The sequence below is a fragment of the Lathyrus oleraceus genome, chromosome 4, assembly GCF_024323335.1.
Source record: "Lathyrus oleraceus cultivar Zhongwan6 chromosome 4, CAAS_Psat_ZW6_1.0, whole genome shotgun sequence".
In the NCBI taxonomy this organism is placed as follows: Eukaryota; Viridiplantae; Streptophyta; class Magnoliopsida; order Fabales; family Fabaceae; genus Lathyrus; species Lathyrus oleraceus.
The window spans coordinates 450,763,297-450,790,316 of record NC_066582.1 but is presented as its reverse complement, the minus strand read 5'-3'; the positions used below and the strand labels follow the sequence as shown (position 1 = coordinate 450,790,316).

The 27,020-nt window shown below is 36.3% G+C and overlaps 1 protein-coding gene across 1 annotated transcript; it reads left to right on the top strand.

The window, feature by feature from the left end:
* The first annotated feature begins 19,996 nt into the window (after positions 1-19,996).
* Positions 19,997-26,532, top strand: LOC127076051 (mitochondrial adenine nucleotide transporter ADNT1). Its single transcript, XM_051017602.1, has 8 exons — positions 19,997-20,456; positions 21,894-21,942; positions 22,084-22,247; positions 22,500-22,537; positions 23,362-23,474; positions 23,601-23,714; positions 25,384-25,728; positions 26,061-26,532. Exons 1-8 carry the CDS (start codon positions 20,296-20,298, stop codon positions 26,142-26,144), a joined length of 1,068 nt encoding a protein of 355 aa, XP_050873559.1. The 5' UTR covers positions 19,997-20,295; the 3' UTR covers positions 26,145-26,532.
* The last annotated feature ends 488 nt before the right edge of the window (positions 26,533-27,020 follow it).

Here is a 27,020-nt window from a genome sequence, read left to right as displayed (position 1 = left end):
AGACAATTGAGGTTATCAAGGTTCTGACTGTAGATTCTGAAGACTATGAAGATTATGAAGATACTAAAGATCTCAAGTCATACTACTGACATTGTCAAGGTTCTGACCAAAGATTCTGAAGATACTAAAGATCTCAAGCCAGACTACTGATGTTGTCAAGGTTTTGACAAAAGATTCTGAAGCTTCTAAATCCATCTTTATGTTTCTTCATTTCATGCTTCATCAACTTTCATCAGAAGCCAATGAACTTGAAGATAAGATCAAATGGGAACATGATCAAATAGTACATAGTACAAATCGAATATCATTTATGCTACCTGATTTCATGGGCAAGGACAATATTATACATCACACCTGTCACTGATTTTGTGGGCAAAAGGACTGTACGCAGTATCATTCCTTTCCCATCCAACAGTGGACAACCGCTCAAATGAGATTTTCCCATTTTGCCCTCCAACGGTCCTATGCTTATGCTATATAAGTATGACTTGGAGACTTGAAGAAAACACCGGTGACACAATATTTTGACAAGTCTATTTCTTTGTCAAAAGCTATCGTTTATTTGTAGTCATTTTTTCTTTAAGTGTTTGTTTATCACTTGTGTAAAATCTGCTTGTATAGAAGCATCTTGTAACACACAAAAATATTATTCAAACTGTTTGTTTGATTCCTTGAGGAGGTTATCCTTGAGAAGACAAAGAATATTGTTCTTTGTGAGTACTTAAAGAGACTAGGGTATACTTGGATCCTTGAGAAGACAAAGAAGATTATTCTTTGTGATTATTGTAATATGTCGATTATAGTGGATTAAGTCCTTGTGTATAAGGCGAAATCACATTGACGGGTGGACTGAAGTAGCTTTGAGTTTCAAGCGAATCAAGATAAAAATACTTGTGTTTTTATCTATTTGTTATTAACCTGTCAGTGGTGTTCTTATTTTGGAAAAAACTTTTGCTTGTAAAACCCAATTCAAACCCCCCTTTCTTGTGTTTTTCACACCTTCACAACCAACCCCACAATATTACCAAACCCAATAACATTGTTAACTCACCCAAACCCAACAACCAACCCCACAACATTACCATACCACGTACATCCAACAACCAACCAAACATGATTACGAAACCACATACACCCGGACTTGCGACCAATTCATGCCACACACTCAAACACAAAACCAATAGCATGACTCATACCACTAACAATTATATACCGCTACCACATATTACCATAACACCGATGAAGCATATGATACCACCACATCCTACCATAACATCCAACCAATGTACACCCAAACATCACACCGCCAAAGCACCCAAACATCACATGCCAAAGCACCCAACCAATACATGTTTTTCAAACACCACAAGAACAATTGCTTCATTTCTAAAACATAGATACCGAACTCGACTTCGGCAGCATCGACTACTAGGAAGATATGATCGATAATTGTTAGATAACACTAATATCTCAGGAACCTCACACTAAACACCTATGGCTCAGGCGAATACTAGGAGACTCCAAACTGTTGGTGTAAGCCCTAGAGGCCAATACTTTTGGTACTTGTATCGAATTATTTATTAATAATAAAAGACTTTTTCTTTATTATGTTTGTTTAATAAAGTCCCTAGAATAGCTAGTTCGTTTATTGTATCAAGTGTGACTTAATGATGAGATCACATTAAACATAAGGACACTATTCTTAAAGTATCCGTAGTCGAGCTTTATTATGAAGTGGGATAACATTAAAGCATTAACACTATTATGTATATAGACTGATGATCATATCTCATGGATCATGGATAAGGAGTTATCAAGTCTTAAACATAGGTATGAATATTAAGAGTAATATTTATACTGGATTGACCCATTATGAGAATACTATATAGAATGTTATGCAAAGTTTCATAAGTTATTCTCATGGTGATAATGGTGTATACCACCCTTCGACCTGAAACCACTATGGACCCTAGATGTAGAGTCAAGTGCCTTATTGCTGATCAAATATTGTTCGTAACTGGATGACCATAAAGACAGTTGATGGGTACTCCACGAAGCATGCTAAGGGACATGAGTGACCTAGATGGAATTTTCCCATCTTGCGTAACAGGATAAATGTCTATGGGCCCAATATTAAACTGGACAAGGATGACACTGTTTATGCCTTGTGTTCAATATAGACATAAGGGCAAAAGGGTAATTGTACACATAAGTATTATCACAAAAGGATTTGTCATATCAAATGACATTTTCGTGTCTTGGGTAGCAGTGATGTGTTGCTAGATACCGCTCACTGTTTATTATGTTAAATACGTGATTTAATATAATTGTCAATGCCGGGAAAACCTACAGGGTCACACACAAAAGGACGGATTGATGAGAGATAGAGTAACTAAGGAACACTGTAAGGTACGACGCACTTAAGTGAATTGTAGAACATCGTAAGGTACGGTGTACTTAAGTAGAATATGAAATATGGTAAGGTACCACGCGCTTAACTGATTTTGGCATATCATAAGATATGTGCCACATACACTTAAGTGGGCTTTTTAGCTTGCAGCCCACACAAGTGGTTCTATAAATAGAACCCTTGTGCAGAAGCATTTATGGAGTTGCAATTTCGTTTCTCTCTCTGTCTCTGTCTCTCTCTCTCTCTCTCTCTCTCTCTCTCTCTCTCTCTCTCTCTCTCTCTCTCTCTCTCTCTCTCTCTCTCTCTCTCTCTCTCTCACACACACACACACACACACACACACACACACTCAAAGCCTTCATTCATAGCAGCTAGCACTTAGATTGAAGGAATTCGTTCGTGTGGACTGAGTAAAGGCGTTGTCACCGTTCAACGTTTGTGATCGCTCTGTAGATTTGCATCAAAGGTTTCAATCGCCACAAGAGGTAACGATTCTATCACTGATCATGCCCATTTGTAAGGATCACTAAAGGAGAAATTTTTTTAATTCCGCTGCATTTTGGATCGCCCTTCTCCTTCAGTGGTATCAGAGCCACTTACGAAACCATGCATCTGATAGTTGTTTATTTTCTGTATTTTCTATATTAATACGATTAAAAGACAAAATGAATCAAAGAACAAACGAGTAATTAAATTTGGCATCATGTGTGTATGATTTGGATGATTGATGTTGACTATGCTTCGGAATCCGACGTTAGTATGGTGAAGCAGCGATACATCGATCGTCCATAGGTTACGCAATTGAGATCGATCAAGTTATATATATGATATAAGTAATCCTGATGCAAAATACGGTATATATGATATACTGTTTCTGTTTCGTTCATTCAAACACTTAATGGTTATTTTCCTTTGAGCAATCAATGGTCATTTGCTTCTTGATCCGACATTAGTATGGTGAAGCAATGACGTGTTGATCAATCATACTGAATTAATAATCGAGATGTGTTTGATGGTCTGAAATTGGTGCATTAGGGTTAATGACAGCACAAGGGTTATGCTATCAAAGAGTTATGCGATTAGGGTTGTGACTGCGCAAAAGTTGTGCTTTAAAGTATCAAGTGTTGATGCGAAAAACGACGTCAATTTCAAATGAATTGTTCATTAAAATTTTGAGTCGGGCGCTGCCCCTATAACCCCGTAAGGGGTGCTGCCCCCTTGACCCCCGTCCGCTGAACGGTTAGCGGAACCACCGTCCACTGACCGGGCAGCGGAACCCCCGGCCTACTCTACATAGTGTGATCGGTCGTTGATCCGCTGTCGCGCGCGGATCACAACCGAGTTATTTTGAAAATGTAGTATAACGAGAATGACTCAAATCGTCTCTCAAGGATTCTTGATTATTACTAACCAAAGGTAAATCGATTTAAGGGGGGTTGGATTCAGGACCGATTAAGGAAAAAAAGTGATTATTAAATAAGTGATTATTGAAATAAGTTGTTATGAAATACGTGATTATAAAACAAACAGATTCACTGTGTCAGGTTCAACTTATCATCGATTGCTACAACTACGACTTCTATCATATTTGAACACAATATCATTTAATAAGTGTGATCACCACTGTAAGGTATATATTCTTATTGTCGGATTAAGCATACGGTTATAGATATCGCAAATTTAACGGTTAAGCAGAGTTGAATTGCGATCAAAAGTCAAGAACATATATCATTCAAATTTAACCAACAATATTACATGGAAATTGGATTAAGAAAACAACAATCATATAATATTATTGAAAGGAATAGAATTCTAATTGCAATTATAACAATCTCAAAGTAGTAAACCTGAATACAGCAAATCCGTCCGGAAAGATTAATTCTCCATTACGGTTCTTTCAAGCGTAAGAAAAATAATTCGTGAATAGTAAAAATGTGAATAATGTTTTCGGCTTCTAGGTATTAGGGGAAAACCAAGGCAATCCGTTTACAACCCAACTGGGTCAAATACATAACCCAAGCCCAAAACTAACGACCCAAAACTAAAATAAAACTAATGCTGCAGCTTCAAACGAAATTCTGGAAAATAAGCGCTCTGAATCTGACTTCGACTCTAACACGAAAGTTATAGCTCTTTCTCTTAGCTTTCTGGAAATTATTAGAACGCGTCAATCGGATTCCCGGAGTTCCAGTTATGATCATTTTAGTGCAGATTGTTAAAGCTGAAAATTAAATACGAAAATCAAATAACAATAAAAATAAACTAAAATATAAAAACATTATAAAACATAAAAGTAAGCAAAGGAAATCAAAGAAATGCTTAAGAACAAATATAAGAGAATGTGCATTAAAATGCACTGATCAAATTCCCCCACACTTGAACTTTTGCATTCCGAGCAAAATCAAAACTCAAGAAACACACAACATCAGTTACTCATTCCAGACTACAAACTCTTCCTTGGTTAAGATAACATCGATAGGTACTAATCATGCAACTAAGGATATCGTAGGAACACTAATCCACAAATATGCAGTCATAAGCCTCCTGAACACACAATCCATTCTGAATCATGTTATTATGCCAAAGCCTAACTTACTCAGTCTCCTTTTTACTCTTTTTCATTCTTGTGCAATCACATTAAGCCCGTTATATCCACACACTTATAGTAAGGAAATCAGTTAGTGACTCTGATCCTTTTTACATGGGGTTTTGGTATAAAAATTGGTAATCCCTTATTTACCCAATTGCAGTTGTGGGGGATCGGACCGTAATTCACCCTACCAAGTCCAGCACCAGAAACCTCTGAACCAACCAACAATAGGTAACTATTATGTTTTATTTTTGTAGGTTCCACAACCGTTGGATTAAGTGACCGGGTGAGGGTCACCCAACTTAGAAGGTGCATTCCCTAATTTAATTTATTTATTTTTCAAAAGAAATTTGAATCATTCACTTATTTTCATCGGCTTCCTTACGTAGAGCATGTGTGAGATGGTGCCAACTGTAAAGATAAACTACTCAAGAGCTATAAGAGAATGAAAATTCAAGGCTATGTCATAACAAGTATTCAAAATAATTTCTATACTTAGGAGACTTACGGTGTTAAGACGATACCGATCTTGTGAACTTTTCCCAAGTCTCCACAACTAATCTCAGATTAATCTATAGCCTAGAACTTTCAAAAAGATGCATTTTTTTTTAATTTTATTTTTTTATAATTGAAAACAAAACAACAAAACAAAAGCAAAGAAAACAAAACAAAAAGGGAATTCCCTCCCCCACACTTAAAACAAGCATTGCCCTCAATGAAAAGACATAGTTATTAAAGTTGAGAGAAAGGAATAAGAACTCCCTGATCAAGTTACAATGTAGTTGGGTGCTTCCAAAGAAAGCTCTTTTATGCTTGCATTGTCAGGCGCTGAACTCTCATGAAATAACTTTAGGTGCTGCCCATTGACCTTGAAAACTTTGTCAGTACCTGCACTTTTAATTTCTACTGCACCATGAGGGGAAACATTAGTAACGACAAAAGGGCCAATCCATTTGGATCGAAGTTTCCCAGCCATAAGCTTAAGGCGGGAATTAAACAGTAAAACATGTTGGCCCACAGAGAATTCCTTCCTAGAAATCATCTTATCATGGAAGTGCTTAGTTTTCTCTTTATAAATCCTAGAGCTTTCATAAGCCTCTAGCCTAAGCTCTTCAAGCTGTTGTAATTGGAGTTTTCTTTCAATACCCATTTGTTGCATCTCCAAATTATAACTTTTCACCGCCCAATAGGCACAGTGTTCTATCTCTACAGAAAGGTGACATGCCTTACCAAAAACAAGTCGATAAGGAGACATCCCAATGGGTGTCTTGAAAGTTGTTCTTTGAGCCCAAAGTGCGTCTTCTAAACGGCGGCTCCAGTCCTTCCTGTTTGGTTGCACCATTTTCTCTAAAACCTGTTTGATCTCTCTGTTGGAGATCTCAGCTTGCCCATTTGTTTATGGGTGATATGCAGTAGAAATTCTATGCATAACTTTATACTTCCGGAGCAAAGCTTCGATGGTGCGGTTACAGAAATGAGTGCCTTGGTCACTTATGATAGCTCGCAGTATTCCAAACCTGCAAAAGATATTAGACTTGACAAAATCTGCAACAACTCTAGAATCATTAGTCCTAGTGGGGATAGCTTTCACCCAATTTGAAACATAATCAACAACAGGTAAAATGTACAAAAAACCAAATGATATAGGAAAGGGATCCATGAAGTCGATTCCCCATACATCAAATACCTCACAGAAAAGCATAGGCTGCTGAGGCATTTCACTCTTACGAGTGACATTTGTACCTGTTATCTGGCACTCTTTACAAGTGCGGTAAACCTCATAGGCATCTTTAAAAATAGTGGGCCAGTAAAAACCCGAGTATAGGACTTTTCTTGCAGTCCTTTGAGGACCAAAATGTCCGCCGACTTAAGATGCATGAGAAAAATTCAAAATGGAAGCAATCTCATAATCAGGGACACATCTCCTGATTACCTGATCACTACCAAACTTCCAAAGATATGGATCATCCCAAACATAATATTTGGAATCACTCTTGAGTTTGTGGATTTGTGTCCTGGATGCACCTGTAGGAAAAACACCAGCAACAAGAAAATTAACAATATCAACAAACCAAGGAGTAATACCATGCACAAGTAAAAGTTGCTCATCAGGAAAGTCATCCTAGATGGGAAAAGGATCTTCATCTCTCTCTATTTTGCTCAAGTGATCAGCCACTAAGTTCTCAGCTCCACTTTTATCTTTAATCTCTACATTAAACTCTTTGAGTAATAACATCCACCAAATCAATCTCGGTTTTTCTTTCGGCTTCTTCAACAAGTACTTTAAAGCTGCATGGTCAGTAAAAACAACAACCTTGGAACCTAACAAGTATGATATGAATTTATCAAGAGCAAAAACAATAGCTAGAAGTTCTTTTTCAGTGGTGGTGTAATTTGACTGTGCAGAATCTAAAGTCCTAGAAGCATAATAAATAATATGGGCAACCTTGTCAACTCTTTGTGCAAGGACAACCCCAACAGCATAATTAGAAGCATCACACATAATCTCAAAAGGGAGGTTCCAGTCGGGAGGCTGGATGATGGGAGCGGAGGTCAATGCTTTCTTTAAGAAGTCAAACGCTTGTTTGCATTTGTCATCGAAACTGAAAATGACGTCATTCTTCAACAAGTTTGACAACGAAAGAGCTATCTTGCTGAAATCCTTGACGAAACGCCTGTAAAAACCTGCATGACCAAGAAAAGAGCGAATCTCGCGAACGTAAGAAGGGTAAGACAATGTAGAAATTACGTCAATCTTATCAGGGTCAACAGAAATTCCTTTTTCAGAAATTATGTGGCCAAGAACAATTCCCTGCTCAACCATAAAATGACATTTTTCATAATTTAAAACAAGGTCAGTCTCGATGCATCTCACTAAAACCATATTCAAACTTTTCAAGCATGCATCAAAAGACGAACCATAAACAGTAAACTCATCCATAAACACTTCTATGCAATTTTCAATAAACTCAGAGAAAATACCAATCATGCATCGCTGGAAAGTGCCAAGAGCATTGCAAAGACCAAAAGGCATCCTCCTGTAAGCAAATGTACCGAATGGGCACGTGAAAATGGTCTTTTCTTGATCTTCAGGTGCAATATGAATCTGAAAGTAACCTGAAAAACCATCAAGAAAACAATAATGTGATTTACCAGCTAGCCGTTTAAGCATTTGGTCAATGAACAACAAAGGAAAGTGATCCTTTCTGGTAGATTGGTTCAACCTCCTATAATCAATACAAACTCTCCAGCTATTCTGAACTCTAGTGAGAACAAGTTCATTCTTTTCATTTTTCACCACTGTGAGTCCAGATTTCTTAGGTACAACATGCACTGGGCTTACCCATTTACTGTCAGAGATAGGATAAATGATACCTGCTTGCAAGAGTTTGGTTACCTCTTTCTTTACCACATCAAGAATCAAAGGATTGAGCCTCCTTTTGGGCTGTCTTACCATTTTAGCACCGTCCTCAAGTAAAATCTTGTGCATACACATGGAAGGACTAATACTTGGGATGTCAGCTAATGTCCATCCAATCGCCTTCTTGTGCTTCTTCAAAACCTATAAAAGTTTATTTTCCTGATCGGAATCAAGGTTAGAAGAAATAATAACATGGAGTTTTTCATCACTCTCCAAATAAGTGTATTTCAGATCATCCGGAAGTTGTTTCAGCTCTAAGGACAGGGGTTGCTCGATGGATGAGGTGTTTGGGGCAGCCGGGATGTCGAGAGCATCAACTGCATAAACAACTTCATTTACAACAACTTCACATGTAGGAAACATGTCACCCTGTAAGGCAGCATCAATCTCAGCACATACAACACAAATGTTAGTGTCAGTACAATCAACACATGAGTAAACATCATCAAATCCAAGTAAGGATGGAAAATCAAGTGAAAACAATTCAAAATAAGTTTCATCAACCAAATCAGATATCAACTCAATATGAAAAACAGAGTGCTCCTCCAAGAGATGTTTCATGGCATCGAAGATGTTAAATTTTGCGACAATGTCACCAAATTCTATGGACATGGTTCCATCGTCAACATCAATTTTTGTCTTCGCCGTTTTCATGAACGATCTTCCTAAAATGATAGGAGCCCTGCTTGACTAAGTTTCTCCTTCCATGTCCAAGATGTAAAAATCTGCAGGAAAAATCAAATCGTTAACTTGAACAAGGACATCTTCCACTATACCAGCAGGGTGGGCATTGCTCTTGTTCGCCAACTGAACGATTAAACCTGTATGCTGTAAAGGACCAAGACAAAGGTTATTATAAATAGAAGTAGGCATAACATTAATGCCCGCTCCCAAATCAAGCATACAATTATCGAATTGCTTATCTTCGATGGTACAAGGAATAGTAAAAGTTCTCGGGTCCTTGCACTTTTGTGGCAAGACTTGAGAGATGGCTGAAACATTTTGCTCGCCTGTAACTTTTTCAGAATGGGGCTTGGGCTGAATAGAAGTAGAAATATTTCTTCCCAAGTTGACTCTCTCACCACCTTTCATCCGCCTCTTGTTTGTACACAAATCTTTCAGAAACTTTGCATACTTAGGAACCTGCTTAATGACATCAAGAAGCGGAATGTTTACCGCAACTTTTCTAAAAACATCCAAGATCTCCCTCTCTTTGTCTCCTTCCTCAATTCTTTTATTTTTCAGAACTCTATGTGGAAAAGGGACTGGTGGTACATATTCTTTTTCTTTATTCTTTTCAATTTCTACCACAACAGAAGAAGGTGAAGAAAGTTCAAATGTTACCTCAAGAATTTTTTTATTTTTTTCGGGGGCTGGTTCTGTGACCTTTCCGGACCTCAAAGAAATTACCCTGACATTGGCATTAGGACCTTTTGGATTCACAACTGCTTTGGCAGGAAGTTGGTTTGATCCTTGGGATTGCATGGCATTCATTGAGGTAGCAAGCTGTCCAATCTGTGTCTGCAAGGTTTGAATACTAGATTCTATTCTTTGTTGAAACTGAAGATTATTAATAGCTAATTGTTTGACCAGGTCCTCTAATGAAGGTCCAAAGGGTGTAGAAATGGTGGCTTAGGGGGAACCTGCTGGTTGGGTTGGCTACTGGTTTCCATATCGAAGGTTGGGATGGTTCCTCCAATTGGGGCGGTATTTATTGGTGGACAGGTCAGGAATGTTGTTGTACCTGCTCTGATTGTTGCCTTGATTGTAAAGGTTTGTTGCATAAGCTTGAGGCAACTCAGTGATCGATTGAATGCTCAGGATAAGTATAAATACCACACAGGTTTGCCACTTGAGTCTTACCTATTGCCAACTGTTTCACTAAAGAGGTGAGCTCGTCAATTCTGGTTTCTAAAGCTTTGTTGGAGGAGACCTGAATTTCGTTCACACCCTTTGCTTGGACAGGATTGTTTCTGGTTGTAAATTGTTGGGAGTTGAGGGACATATTTTCGATCAAAGCTTTGGTGGCGGCTGGAGTTTTATCGACGAGTGCTCCACCGCTAGCAACATTAAGAATATTCCTATCCATTGGTAACAAACCTTAATAAAAGTACTGAATGAGCAATTGTTCGGTGATCTGGTGTTGAGGATAACTAGATACTAATTTCTTGAATCTTTCCCAATACTCAGCAAGTGACTCATTATCCTGTCTAATACCACAAATCTCTTTTTTAATCGAGGCTGCTCTGGAGGCAGGGAAGTATCTCTCTAAGAACACTCTTTTTAGAGCATTCCAGCTTGTGATCGAATTTGGCTCAAGGTAATATATCCAATCCTTTGCTGCACCCTGCAATGAAAAAGGAAAAGCTCAAAATTTGATATGGTCTTCAGTTATTCCTTCAGGCCTCAACGGTGTAGAGCACACAACCTGGAATTCCTTGATATGTTTATGTGGACCCTCACCTGGAAGACCATTAAACTTTGGCAACAAGTGTATCAAACCAGATTTTAGTTCAAAAGGAGTGTCAGCTTCAGGATATTCAATGCACATGCCATTATAATTCACATCAGAGACAACTAACTGCCTTAAAGTTCTTTGGTCAACCATATCAAAAACAATTTTAGAATCTGAATCAAACAAGTTATGAAAGTAATCAGAATCAGAATCAAACTCAATTGTGGGTGGTGAACTATTGCTAGCCTGGCCTGCTCTACGACGTGTGTGCAAAGTTCTCTCTACCTCAGGATCGAAATCAAAAAGCTAAGAACAAGAAGACCTAGTAGCCAGGACTAATGCACAGTAATGCAACAACAATTGTGAAAATGCCAACAATGTCCCTAATAGTAAAAAACAAACACAATGAAGGAAAACGATTAAAATAAATTCAGAAAAATAAACTAACACCAAAATTAATCTAATGACTTAAAATTAGAATTTTGAGAATTTTTTTGGATTTTTTTCGACTCTATGAAAACAGTAAAAAATTCATTAAAAATAGAAAAAAGGATTTTTTTTCGGGTGAATTTTCTACTCCTAATACACAAAACAAATTTTCGATCGGACTCAATTTTTCCAAAAACCGAATTTTTCGAATCTAGACGCGAATTGGCCAAAACCGCGAGGAACCTATAGCCTAAACGCAAGAGCACTAAACCTATGACTCTAATATTGATTAATAATCACAAGAATCCCCGGCAACGGCGCCAATTTGATTCGTTGTCGCGCGTGGATCAAAGCCGAGTTATTTTGAAAACGTAGTATAGCGACAATGACTCGAATCATCTCTCAAGGATTCTTGATTATTACTAACGAAAGGTAAATCGATTTAGGGGGGGTGGATTCAGGATCGATTAAGGGGAAAAAAAGCGATTATTAAATAAGTGATTATTGAAATAAGCTATTATGAAATATGTGATTATAAAACAAACGGATTCACTGTGTCAGGTTCAACTTATCATCAATTGCTACAACTATGGCTTCTATCCTATTTGAACACAATATCATTCAACAAGCGTGATCGACACTGTAAGGTATATATTCTTATTGCCGGATTAAGCATACGGTTATAGATATCGCAAATTAACGGTTAAGCAGAGTTGAATTGCGATCAAAAGTCAAGAACATATATCATTCAAATTTAACCAACAATATTACATGGAAATCAGATTAATCAAACAACAATCATATAATATTATTGAAAGGAATAGAATTCTAATTGCAATTATAACAATCTCAAAGTAGTGAACTTGAATACAGCAAATCCGTCCGGAAAGATTAGTTCTCCAATACGGTTCTTTCAAGCGTAAGAAAAATAATTCGTGAATAGTAAAAAACGTGAATAATGTTTTCGGCCGCTAGGTATTAGGGGAAAACCAAGGCAATCCGTTTACAACCCTACTGGGTTAAATACATAACCCAGGCCCAAAACTAACGATCCAAAACTAAAATAAAACTAATGTTGCAGCTTCAAACGAAATTCTGGAAAATAAGCGCTTCGAATCTGACTTTGACTCCAACACAAAAGTTGTACCTCTTCCTCTTAGATTTCCGGCAATTATTAGAACGCGTTAATCAGATTCCCGGAGCTCCAGTTATAATCGTTTTAGTGCAGACTGTTAAAGCTGAAAATTAAATACGAAAATCAAATAACAATAAAAATAAACTAAAATATAAAAACATTATAAAACATAAAAGTAAGCAAAGGAAATCAAAGAAATGCTTAAGAACAAACATAGGAGAATGTGCATTAAAATGCACTGATCAGTCACCGAAATTTAATTTGGTTTTAATTAATTAACAGAATTTGAATTAATAATAATAATGTGTTTATTATTATTGTCTTGTGGTGATAGGTTATGGCCTTAGTTTTCCTTTATTTTGTTTTGGGATTTTAAAATATGACCTGCGTGTCGTGCCTCTCTTTTAATCTCTTAATATAACTTCTTTTCTCATCTCACTCTCTCGTATGTAAAACAAGTTTCTTTTATATAATGTAATGTTACGAAGAAAGAGAAAAATACAATATCAAAGGAGGACAACCTTGAAGATCTTGCTTGGAGAAGCTTAGATCATTATTAGGTTAGCTTAGGTTCTCTCATTGGCTTGGGAGAACAATTGCACTAGGGGCCATAATTGTTTCATTATGTATGTTGATGCATGTGAATGTACGTTGATGCATGTGAGAGACAATTTATATGATAAATAAGCCGGTGAGATCAGAATAATTGCAAATTCCCTCAAATTAAATATTAAGTTTATGCTTTTCAAGTTTTAGCACCCATCAAGACTAGTATCGGATAATGTAGGTTTCACCTACGCAAGGTGAATGTTCTATATTAGTAAGGTACGATGGGATAATTGTAATATCCAATTGCTAAAACAATGGGTCAAACTTAACTAAACAAATTATAATAAGATTATATATGTTTAGAGGCAAGAGTTGAAAATGATCCATGTGATGGATTGGAATAAGGAGTTATTTATCCAACTAAAATATTCGAGAGTTGTATTAGATACAATTGGAAGGAGTTCCTACCTAAATAACTTAGTTTTGTGTAATCCGCCTACGCGGACTTAAAACAAAGTGAAATGTGGATCTCGACCCACTAGAAAATCTTCCAACGGGATTTTCTGAATCAAATGGTGAGGGTCATTTGTTTTGAGTAAAATAGTGGGAGCATATTTAATTAAAGGCCTAATTAAATATATTATTGATACTTATATTTTCATTATTTTCATATAGATTATCATGACAACAAACACCTCTAACAACATTTTGCGATCAATCCTTGACAAGGAAAAATTGTCTGGGACAAATTTTCTGGATTGACACCGAAATCTGAGGATTGCCCTCAAACATGATAGGAAGCTGTATGTCTTGGAGAAACTTGTTCCTAAAGAGGAACCTCCTAGTTCTACACCTAAGGTAGAAAAAGATACTTATAAGAAACATGTCGATGATGCCAATGAAACTCTTGCCTCATGCTAGCTACCATGAACTCAAAGTTGCAAAAGCAACATGAGAATATGGCAGCGTTTGATATGATCGAACACCTGAAGATGCTCTATCAAGAGCAAGCAAGGCATGAAAGGTTTGAAGTTTCAAAAGCCCTTTTTCAAGACAAGTTAGCTGAGGGAGCCCCTGTAGGTCCCCATGTGCTCAAGATGATTGGGTATGTGGAGAACCTTAAGAGGTTGGGTTTTCCCCTCGGAAAGGAACTTGCGACTGATTTGATCTTGCAATCGTTGTCAGATAGATTCAGTCAATTTGTCCTTAATTTCAATATGAATGATATGGACAAATCTATTCCTGAACTGCTAGCCATGTTAAGAACTGCTGAGCAGAATCTGAAGTCAAAAGGGAAGTCCATTATGATGATCGAAAATGGAAAGAGACAAAACAAAAGACCCACCAAGCAGGGTGATAAAGGGAAAGGCAAGGAAGTTGTCAAACTCAAACCCACTGTTGCTGCTTTGAAGCCTAGTGGAGGCATATCAAAGGAAGGCACCTACTTCCATTGCGGTAAGACCAGACACTGGAAGAGAAACTGCCCAAAGTACTTGGAAGATAAGAAGAATGGAGTAGAGACTTCAACTTCAGTTATTTTTGTTATTGAAATTAATTTATCTACTTCTGCATCATGGGTATTAGATACTGGATGCGGTTCTCACATTTGTACCAATGTGCAGGGGCTAAAAAGGAGTAGAGATTTGGCAAAACGTGAAGTTGACCTACGAGTTGGCAATGGAGCAAAGGTTGTTGCTTTAGCCGTAGGAACTTATGTATTGACTTTACCTAGTGGTTTAATAATTCAGTTAGAGAACTGTTATTATGTACCTGCAATTAGCAGGAATATCATTTTTGTTTCTTGTTTGGACAAGTTTGGTTTTTCATTTATAATAAAGAACAATTGTTGCTCAATTTATTTGAATGATATATTCTATGCTACTGCACAAATGAACAATGAGCTATATGTCCTTGATCTTGAAATGCCTATTTATAACATTAATACTAAAAGGATGAAACTTAATGAGTTAAATCCAACTTACCTTTGGCAGTGTCGATTAGGCCACATAAATGAGAAACACATTTCTAAACTCCATAAAGATGAACTCTTGGACTCTTTTGATTATGAATCATATGAGACATGCAGATCTTGTTTAATTGGAAAGATGACAAAGTCTCCATTCACAGGAAAAGGTGAAAGAGCTAATGATCTTTTGGCCCTCATACACACTGATGTATGTGGACCACTGAACATACCAGCCATATGAGGTTTTCAGTACTTCATCATATTTATTGATGATTTTAGTAGATATGGTTATGTGTATTTAATGAAACACAAATCAGAGTCCTTTGAAAAGTTCAAGGAATTCAAGAATGAAGTACAAAACCAACTAGGTAAGAATATTAAACCTCTTCGATCAGATCGAGGTGGTGAGTATTTAAGCTAAGAGTTTGATGACCATCTAAAAGAGTGTGGGATCCTATCCTAACTTACTCCTCCTGGAACACCCCAATGGAACGGTGTATCTGAGAGAAGAAATCAAACCTTGTTAGACATGGTCCGATCCATGATGAGTCACGCCGATCTTACAAACTCCTTTTGGGGACATGCACTATTGACAACAGCTTACACACTTAACCGTGTTCCATCCAAAAAGGTTGAGAAGACACTATATGAGATATGGAGTGGTAAGAAACCACATATGTCTTACATGAAGATTTGGGGTTGCGAAGTTTATGTGAAACGACAAATTTCAACTAAGCTTGAGCCCAAATCTCACAAATGCTTATTTGTGGGGTATCCTAAAGAAACAAGAGGGTATTACTTCTACATCCTTCTAAGGGCAAAGTGTTTGTCGCTCGAACTGGAGTTTTCCTAGAAAAGGATTTTATTTCCAAAGGAGTCAGTGAGAGGAAAGTGGAGCTTGAAGAAATTCAAGAATCACAAAGCATTGATACACCTATGGAGGAATTAGAGCAGGAAACCCAAGTAGTTGTTGAAGAGCAACCTGCTCAAGTAGAACAAGACCAGTGTAGGTCAAGTAGGATACGTCACCTACTTGAGAGATATGGATATATCATAACTGATCAAGGTGATGTATTACTCATGGATCAAGATGAGCCTGTGACCTACCAAGAGACCATAACTGGTCACGAGTCTGAGAAGTGGCTAGAAGCCATGAAATCTGAAATGGATTCCATGTACACAAACCAAGTTTGGACCTTGGTAGAACCTCCTGTAGGAGTTAACCCTATAGGATGCAAGTGGATCTTCAAAAAGAAGACTGACATGGATGGTAAGGTACATACCTATAAGGCAATACTGGTTGCAAAAGGATATAAACAAATTCATGGGGTTGACTATGATGAAACCTTTTCACCAGTTGCAATGCTTAAATCTGTTCGGATTTTACTTGCTATCGTTGCATATCATGATTATGAAATATGGTAGATGGATGTCAAAACTGTTTTCCTTAATGGGAATATTCTTGAGGATGTGTACATGACACAGCCTGAAGGACTTGACATACCAGAAGAAACCCAAAAGATATGTAAGTTACAAAGATCAATCTATGGATTGAAGCAAGCTTCCAAAAGCTGGAACCTTCGTTTTGATGAAATAGTAAAACAATTTGGATTCATCAAGAATGAAGATGAGCCTTGTGTCTACAAGAAGGTTAGTGGAAGCATGATCATTTTCCTGGTATTATATGTAGATGACATATTACTCATTGGAAACGATGTCCCTACCTCACAACAAGTAAAGTCTTGGTTGGGGAAATGCTTTTCTATGAAGGACCTGGGTGAAGCAAACTATATATTAGGAATCAGGACCTATAGAGATAGATCACAAAAACTGCTTGGCCTAAGTCAGAGTACATACATAGACAAAGTGTTGAGACGCTTTAATATGCATGATTCCAAGAAAGGATTCATACCTATGCAACATGTCTTGTGTCTGTCAAAAACACAATCCCCTCCAACTAAGGAAGAAAGGGATCGCATGAATAAGATTCCATATGCATATGCAATAGGATCTATCATGTATGCCATGTTATGTACTCGACCAGATGTCTCGTATGCTTTAAGTGCAACGAGTAGGTACCAATCTGATCCCGATGATGCTCATTGGGTAGCTGTCAAGAATATCCTTAAGTATTTGAGAAGGACTAAGGACTCATTCTTGATATATGGAGGTCAGGAAGAGCTTGCTGTAATTGGATACACCGATGCTAGCTTCCAGACAGATAAGAATGACTTTAGATCGCAATTTGGTTATGTGTTTTGCTTAAACGGTGGCGCTGTGAGCTGGAAAAGTTCAAAGCAAGATACATTTGCTGATTCTACAACCGAGGCCGAGTATATTGTTGCCTCAAGTGCAACAAAGGAAGTTGTTTGGATCAAAAAGTTCATTAGTGAACTTGGCATAGTTCCTAGCATTGTGGATCCCATTGGTCTCTATTGTGATAACAATGGTGCTATCGCACAAGCTAAGGAGCCTAGATCTCACCAACAATCCAAACACATACTTAGGCATTATCACCTCATTCGAGAGATAATAGATAAAGGAGATGTGAAAATATGCAGAGTACCTACACTTGACAATATTGCTGACCAACTGACAAAGCCTCTTGCGCAACAGAAGCATGATGGCCATACTAGATCTATCAGCATTAGGGGTATGCATGATTGGCTCTAGTGCTAGTGGGAGATTGTTGGTGTAAGCCCTAGAGGCCAATACTTTTGGTACTTGTATCGAATTATTTATTAATAATAAAAGGTTTTTTCTTTATTATGTTTGTTTAATAAAGTCCCTAGAATAGCTAGTTCGTTTAATGTATCAAGTGTGACTTAATCATGAGATCACATTAAACATAAGGGCACTATTCTTAATGTATCCGTAGTCGAGCTTTATTGTGAAGTGGGATAACATTAAAGCATTAAGACTATTATGTATATAGACTGATGATCACATATCATGGATCATGGATAAGGAGTTATCAAGTCTTAAACATATGTATGAATATTAAGAGTAATATTTATACTGGATTGACCCGTTATGAGAATACTATATAGAATGTTATGCAAAGTGTCATAAGTTATTCTCATGGTGATAATGGTGTATACCACCCTTCGACCTGAAACCACTATGGACCCTAGATGTAGAGTCAAGTGCCTTATTGATGATCAAACATTGTCCGTAACTGGATGACCATAAAGACAGTTGATGGGTACTCCACGAAGCATGCTGAGGGACATGAGTGACATAGATGGAATTTTCCCATCCTGCGTAACAGGATAAATGTCTATGGGCCTAATATTGAACTGGACAAGAATGACACGGTTTATGTCTTGTGTTCAATATAGACACAAGGGCAAAAGGGTAATTGTACACATAAGTATTATCACAAAAGGATTTGTCAAATCACATGACATTTTCGTGTCTTGGGTAGCAGTGATGTGTTGCTAGATACCGCTCACTGTTTATTATGTTAAATACGTGATTTAATATAATTGCCAATGCCGCGAAAACCTACAGGATCACACACAAAAGGACAGATTGATTAGAGATAGAGTAACTAAGGAACATCGTAAGGTACGATGCACTTAAGTGAATTATAGAACATCGTAAGGTACAATGTACTTAAGTAGAATACGAAATATGGTAAGGTACCACGCGCTTAAGTGATTTTGGCATATTATAAGATATGTGCCACATACACTTAAGTGAGATTTTTAGCTTGCATCCCACACAAGTGGTTCTATAAATAGAACCCTTGTGCAGAAGCATTCGTGGAGTTGCAATTTCGTTTCTCTCTCTCTCTCTCTCTCTCTCTCTCTCTCTCTCTCTCTCTCTCTCTCTCTCTCTCTCACTCAAAGCCTTCATTCGTAGCAGCTAGCACTGAGATTGAAGGAATCCGTTCGTGTGGACTGAGTAGAGGCGTTGTCACCGTTCAACGTTTGTGATCGCTCCGTAGATCTGCATCAAAGGTTTCAATCGCCACAAGAGGTAACAATTCTATCACTGATCATGCCCATTCGTAAGGATCACTAAAGGAGAATTTTTTTAAATTCCGCTGCATTTTGGATCGCCCTTCTCCTTCATAAACACCTTAGGAAAATCGTGGGAGGCCTTAAAGGCAAGCGAATACACCGGGTGTGTGGAACCAATGAGCGTTACGATCAAGCGGGTCATTAAAATTCTCTCAAATAGTTATGTAATTCTATTTTATAAAATAATATTATAATTTAATTTTTTCTATTTAACAATTTTTTATTATTATCTCTTTGTTAAAATAATTATAAAAAATAATAATCAAATACAACGTAGGAGCCAAGAGGATGACACATGTTCCTATTGTCAGGATGCATGCGTCGCTGTCATTGGCATACCACAAGAGCATACGTCAGATGTGACGTCTATGATCAATTTAGAGTGCATGCGCCACAGATAATATCACATCCTATATATGATTTTTTTTACTTTAATAGATTATTTAAAATGTTAATTGTTTAAGTACTTTTTTCTTAAAAAATATAATTACTTAAAATTATTTTTACCACAACTTTAACCAAAATAAAGATAAAGTGCATATGCATACGCATATTATACGCATATTATAGGAGTAGTAATTAATTTTTTCAAACATACACATCACACATTCAACCATAATAAAATATCTTTTTATATATATATATATATATATATATATATATATATATATATATATATATATAAAATAGATCGATAAAATAATTTTACAGTATCAATTAGTATCCTATCCTATTAAACCATAAATTTTAACCATAAATTTTAAGTTAATCATATTGATAAATTCCTATATAAAAGGATCTAATAAAATTATTTTACAGGGTATTGCATATCAATTAAACTCAAAATATAATCTCTGCCACAAAAATAAATACATTTATTTTATCATAACACATTTATAATATCTTTATCTTTCAGTTTTCTCACAACAAAAAAAAAAAAATAGAAGAAATTCTCTAATTGTTTTTTTGGTGAGAGAAGTGTTTCTCTCTCTAAAATCCATATAAATAGCGTAACTGTAATCAAACGCCGTCACGCTTCTTCGCTCATACTCGTAGTAGCTTAGTGGTCTCTGTGAGCTTTCACTCTCTCTCTCTCTCTAGAAGCCTCCGCAGCCACCATTTCAGAGCGAGCTAGAGAGAATTGATCGCGTAGCTTCGTTTTTCGCCGGAATAATTCGCCGGTTATTTATCGGAAAATTGAAGATCTCTCAATCTCCGACGACCTAGATTATTTTCTCTATTTTTTATAAAAATTTTTTTGTTCCGGTTGATTTAGGGCTTATAGATTTTATCGGAATTATTGTTATTGAGCATGGCTTCGGAAGATGTGAAAACTGGTGAATCAGCTGTAACGAAGATCGTTAATTTGGCGGAAGAAGCGAAGCTCGCTAGAGAAGGAGTTGTTAAAGCTCCTAACTATGCCATCGGTAGCATCTGCAAGTCTCTCGTCGCCGGTGGAGTCGCAGGAGGAGTGTCAGTTCCGTTTTCATTTCTTATTTATATCCATTTTATTTATGTGTTATTATATTGAAATGATTGATTGGAACTTGGAAGTATTTGCGGTTTGATGTTGATATTCATTGGTTTTATCGAAGTTGTGATTTGTTTTTGATGGTTTGAATTGTTGTGTTTTCGAGGAAAGTATTTTTTTTTGTGTGGATATTTTGAATCATAGGGTTGTTTAATTTTGTTTGTCTGTTTTGAATATGGGTTGGTTCTGTTAAGTAATTGGTGATTGATGCGGATAATTATTAATATGGCTTTTGTAATTGGTGAAGTAGTATGGTTTTTTATACGTGATCTGTTAAATATTCTCAAGAAAATGACGTGTTAAAAAGCTTTTGTTCATTTCTGAAGTTGTTGGGTCTGGATTTGTTCATATTTACTAATGCTATATCACCTTGACTGTCTTATTTCCCCCTGTGAGGAAATCAGAAAATAAGGACTAGCAATTCGCAAAACTACAACTATTGTTAGACGTTAGTGATAAAGATAAGATACACTTGGGTTCTTTTGTCAATAGCAGCCGTAGCGTCTGCTATAGCTACATTATGCATTGCAGTGACCCCTAGTCTTTATGCAGAATCCACTGTGTTGCGATTGAGTAGTGGCCATTTATGGGCTCTAGCATCCCTACAGTGAAGCTTCTGTGAAAACGGAATACGCTTATAGTCGCTCTATGTTTTTGGATATTTTAGTCATTTCATCTTAAAACTTATTTGCTCTGTATTGGGTTTGGATATTGGTACAGTGAAATTTGATATGTTTTTTTATGAAAACACAGTGAAATATGATTTTAGTTATGAATGTCCTTAATCTTTTGTATTCTACTCTTGAGCTTTTACATGTGTATGGTACTATGGTATAAATTACTTGTCTTGTTTCCCTAAATTTGAATGTAACAGCCATACAGCTACCTGCTACACTGCTGTAGCGTTGAGGGTTGGCTGCAACATTCCACTGTCAGACATTGATTAAATAGCACTTATGCCAAAAAACCTGGTGCTCAAAATTATAGAAATACAATAGAAGAAGAATTTTTATATTTTATTTTTAGCGCATGCTTTTGTGGGGAAAAAATTATCTATGTTGGACTTGGATCACTTGTGAAGAAACACCTCCAAGTTCGGGGCTCTGGAATGGAACTTGTTTTGGTTTCTTGTGATTGTATGTGTGAGTTTTATGAAAGTAACTACAAGATTTCCATTCCCTTAATATTTGATAGTAAATGCCTTCTTAACTTTGATACATGCTGTGTATTGCATTTTGATTTCAGTCAGTTGAGAAATAATTAAAATTAGAACGACCTATAGGCCAGTTTTACTGGAAACTATTTCTTTTTGATAATCCCAAAATACTTTTTGGTGTTATGCTGAATTCTAATTAAACCAACAATTTTGTAACTTGCAGATCACGAACGGCAGTTGCTCCACTCGAGCGAATGAAAATTTTGCTTCAGGTTAGTTTGTTTAGATTTACATAGGTATCATTTCTTCTTGCTTTTATATGCTGGGACAAAGATTAGACTGTATATCAGCGGGCTTGTTTGAGTGTACCCTAATTTCTACCTATTGCTTCTTTTGGTTTTTTCCATCTGCAGGTCCAGAATCCTCATAACATAAAATACAATGGAACAATACAAGGCCTAAAATATATATGGAGAACTGAAGGATTCCGTGGACTGTTCAAGGGAAATGGTACTAACTGTGCTCGAATTGTCCCAAATTCTGCTGTGAAGTTCTTCAGTTATGAGCAAGCTTCTAAGTAAGTTTTACTTGTATACAAAATGAAGCACTAATTTTGTTTTTGTCTAGAATTCTCTTTAGTTGTCATTCAGGTGCAGTATTATACCAATCAACTTTTAGTGATGTCAAAATGGCTTCTGCAATACTATTTTAACATTTTTCTTTAGGGACATTCAGTGGCTAAATTTTTTCAATCATTTCAAACATCCTTCACACATTTATAACTCTCTCATCCGTTCATTTCCCTGACAATTCTTTCTTATTTTTGCAGAGGCATACTGCAACTCTATCAGCAGCAAACTGGAAATGGTATGTTTACTATTTTTACTCTTGGATAAATTGTGTCAGCTTGGATTTTATTTTTATTTTTAAATTGAGCAAGGGCAATATCAGACTATATTTGCTCTAGATTTTTAAAAACAGACTGCAATTGCCATGCCAATGTTTTTTATGGCTTTGTGTATCGCGACTGTAATTGCGGCCGCATCACCCATATAATTAAATGATAAATACAATGTTCAGAATTCTTTTAACGTTTCCATCAAGCAAGCCAAATACTTAAAGAGGGCATATGCCAAGTGCTCAGGAAATAGTAGTTTGTTTCATTAAGTGGCATACTTAAAAAAGAACTTGGCAGCAAACTTTTGAGCGATTGCAAGTTAGCAACTTAATACAATGTTTGACCACACAAGTGTATATATTGTAAAAATTTGAAAAGAAAAAATGTATTAGGTTTGTTTCATTAAGTGGCATACTTAAAAAAGAACTTGGCAGCAAACTTTTGAGCGATTGCAAGTTAGCAACTTAATACAATGTTTGACCACCCAAGCATATAGTACTCATGCATCATAGATACAGCAGTTATGTGGTGTCCATTGGCTAGCTTGAATATCCAATTCAATGCACTAATACAGTGTTGAAAGTGAACACTTTTTACACATGATTTAGTGTTTGTTAAATACGTTTTTTCAGTAATCTTTTACTTATAAAAAATAAATCAAACAACAGTTTTTGCTTGACAACACTGGCTGAAATGATCTCTGTACGCTTTGACCTGTAAAATATTTAGATTTAGATTTTCTTTTTTAAATATTTTTAGTTGTCTAAGTATATCCCCCACGTACTTTTTGCAGAGGATGCTCAGCTTACCCCTGTTTTACGTCTTGGAGCTGGAGCATGTGCTGGAATAATTGCTATGTCTGCAACTTATCCAATGGATATGGTCCGAGGCAGGATAACTGTACAGGTCAGTTTTTCATTTTAGCAAATGATTGCTTTTGTCGTTGTGGATTATAAGGGTAGTTGTAATAATAATTGGAGGAAGTATATGTGCTACCAAAGTTTGACAGAGTTTTTTGCCTCATATTTGCAGACCGAGAAATCCCCTTATCAGTACCGAGGAATGTTCCATGCTTTGACTACTGTGCTTAGGCAAGAAGGTCCACGTGCTTTATATAAGGGCTGGCTTCCTTCAGTAATTGGAGTTGTGAGTAATCTTTCCTGAATATCTCTTCTATTTATGAAGATGATAATTTATAATTATGACCGATAATTCATTATGGAGAACATGCTTATTTTTTTGGTATAGTTATGTGAACATATGTTTAATTTACAATTTTTACGAGAAGTTGTTACTGCATTTAAAAGCTACTACATAGAACGTGCAGTTGAGGGAGGGACCTTGATCCCAAGAAAGAGAAGAATTTTGAAATATAAAACTGAATGTGTGCTAAGGTTGTTTGGATGTGTAGTTCTATGCCATCTTATATTCCTTCTCTTACCTTTTTCATTAAGAACGTTTACATGCTTGGTCTTGTTTATTTAAATTTTCTTTTTTAAACTGTTGGTTTAATAAGTGGGTTGAACCTTTTGTCAATTCATTTAATCATTTAAAACTGAACCTACCTAGGTTCTCTGTTTGTTAATAGTTGTTTATGGCATGATCTATTAGTAGATACTAGATACACCTATTCAATTAGTCATGTTATACCATTGAGCCAAAGACAGCTAAGAGTAACATTGAGGTGTTTATTTGGATAGTACCTCACAACTTTATTCGAGGGAAGGCAGATTGCACAATTCCCTACAAAAATGGGAAGCTAATGCATTTACATGTTCACTACATTTAGGATCATAATTTTACAATTTTTTTCGACACAATTCATAATAAATACTGATTATTGTTACCACTATCATAAATCTGGTGTTAAAGCTTAGCCATTTGCTATTGAATCTTGGTAGATGTATTTCATTCTATCTTGCTTCATTTCTTTTAGTTTAATGTAACATATATTGTTTGGAGAGGAATGCTAATGACACCTTCATACAGACTCTTTTGAACACACTTACTCTATTGGGACACATCATCTATGTTTTTCCAAACCCTTACCTGTTAACCGGTCAAACAAGTTAGCCTTTTCTATTTTATTTTATGATTGTTGCTCACTTGCCAAGGTCTGCACTGTCCATTACCCTGCCTGATCCCTCACCAGCCTCAAGATGCTAATAACACAAATGTCTCCATCGGTTTCTCAACTTTAGCCAACTCAGAGGGTCCATCACGGAAGATCAAGTGGGATATACATGTGGGTTGTATGATAAAGTTGAGTTGTTGGGATTTTTTGAGAAGCATAAAGCATGTTTAATTTCCAAATGTTCCATTCCACCAAGTAATGTGACATCCGGTGATGTAATTCTCAAGATCATTGATGAGGAAGTCGAGGAGCAAAACACACTGTTTCAGCCACTGCATTTTGTTGGCAGAGAAGAACAGAAATGTCGATATGGACCTGGTGGTGGTTTTGTCATCTGTACATAGTTAATAATTTAGAAATAGAATAGTCTATCTTTCTCATTTTATGATTTTTAGAAGGGGAAAATTTCAAAAACAAAGTAAAGTAATGTAATACCACATGTTCATACCAGAAGCAGAGGTGTTCAAGATTTGAAGTGGATGGCGGTTTTTCTGATCTATATCGGAGCAGTTAAATTAAATTATGAGCGAGATGATTGCCTGAAAGGTTTTTGTTTTGCAATGTTCTTTGCATGTTTCATAATTATAGTTATAATTGACTGTTGTTGTAATTCTGCACATAAGCAAGGTCACTTTTTTTGGTGCTTCTGTTGAATTGATATTCTCTTCCTTTCTTCCGCAGGTTCCTTATGTTGGTCTCAACTTTGCTGTCTACGAATCTCTGAAAGATTGGTTGATTAAAGCTAGACCATTTGGTCTAGTTCAAGATTCTGAGCTGAGTGTGACAACACGCCTGGCTTGTGGTGCTGCTGCCGGAACCATTGGACAAACCGTCGCGTACCCTCTTGATGTCATTCGTCGTAGAATGCAGATGACCGGTTGGCACAATGCTGCTTCTGTTATAACTGGAGATGGAAGAGGCAAAGCCCCACTTGAATATACTGGAATGATTGATGCATTTAGGAAAACTGTTCGGCACGAGGGCTTCGGTGCATTATACAAGGGTCTGGTGCCCAATTCTGTAAAGGTCAGTCTTCATCCAACGATCATGATAAATTCTGGCAAAATTATATCTAATTTTTCTTGTCTGAAAGTGAAGGCTAGCATTGTTTCTTTACATGAATGGAATGGTTCCTTTCATGTGAGATTTGTCGTGACAGGACCATGTTAATCATGTGGTTCTATCTATTTCTTTATGAACACTCATAATTGTCTAGAGAAATTTTTAATTTAACAAAGTAGGATCTGTTTTGAGATGAAATAAGTTGTGTTTATTGAATATTTATCCAGGTGAAATCAGTGTTTAATTGTAAACATGTTTTTTGTGTTCCTCTAATTCTGTAAGTCGTTGTTGTGCAGGTGGTCCCATCCATAGCACTTGCATTTGTATCATATGAGATGGTGAAGGACATTTTAGGAGTGGAGATCAGACTATCAGACTAAAGTTGGAAGGGCAGATATTATTTGTTTAGCTGGTGTGGTTTTGTCTCTCTCTTTTTTGACAGGCAAGGGGATGATGTAGAGATGGTAACTTAAAGTTGTTTCCTTGTTTTTCATCTCTCCAAGGATGAGTTTAGAACTCTAGAGTTAGTGTCTATAAATTTATTCCCTTGTTCCTATTTGTTTTCTTTAGAACATGCTGTAGTTTTCAGCTTGTTATTCATGTTCCATGTCAATAAGTGTTGTGGAAAAACAATGCAAGGACATATTTGCCTAGCTTTCTACACTAGTTAAGAAAGCATTTTTCTTAGTGGAATCTGACTCCGATATATTTTTATCTACTCTATCAAAAAATAATGTTTGAAATGAATGGGCTAAATATTTGCGTTCATGTTAACCATTTTAATGCTCATTGTTCTATTCAGCAATACAGGTTGAAAGTGATAATGATAACATGCATTATATCTCTCCTTCTTCATGTCTAGACTAAAAAATATTTTTGTCACAAGATGTGTCATTTTAAAAAAAGTTATCTATTTTAAAATAACCGTTACTTTTAATTTTTGAATTTAGTTTTAATTTTATATTTCAATTGTACATTTTAATTTATTATTTTTTCTACTTGTTTATGATAATTAATAGTTATTAAGAATAGTTTGATAAATATTATTATTTCTCTTTTATTTATCACTTTTCTTTTATTTGGGTGAAATGGTAAGTGCCTCGAGAACGGAAAAAATATCCCCCATTCTTGAAATTGCATAAATAATTTGGTCTCTTTAATCCATGCAATATTACGTTGTCCCCAAAACTAAGGCAATAACAAATTCATTCTCTATAATTTTTTCTCAGAAATAATGAGTTGACATATCATGTGAT

Coding starts and splice junctions, on each gene's coding strand:
- LOC127076051 (XM_051017602.1), top strand. CDS start 20,296: ATGGCTTCGGAAGATGTGAAAACTGGTGAATCAGCTGTAACGAAGATC. Junction 23,475..23,600: donor GAGGCAGGATAACTGTACAG/GTCAGTTTTTCA, acceptor TCATATTTGCAG/ACCGAGAAATCCCCTTATCA. Junction 25,729..26,060: donor TGGTGCCCAATTCTGTAAAG/GTCAGTCTTCAT, acceptor GTTGTTGTGCAG/GTGGTCCCATCCATAGCACT.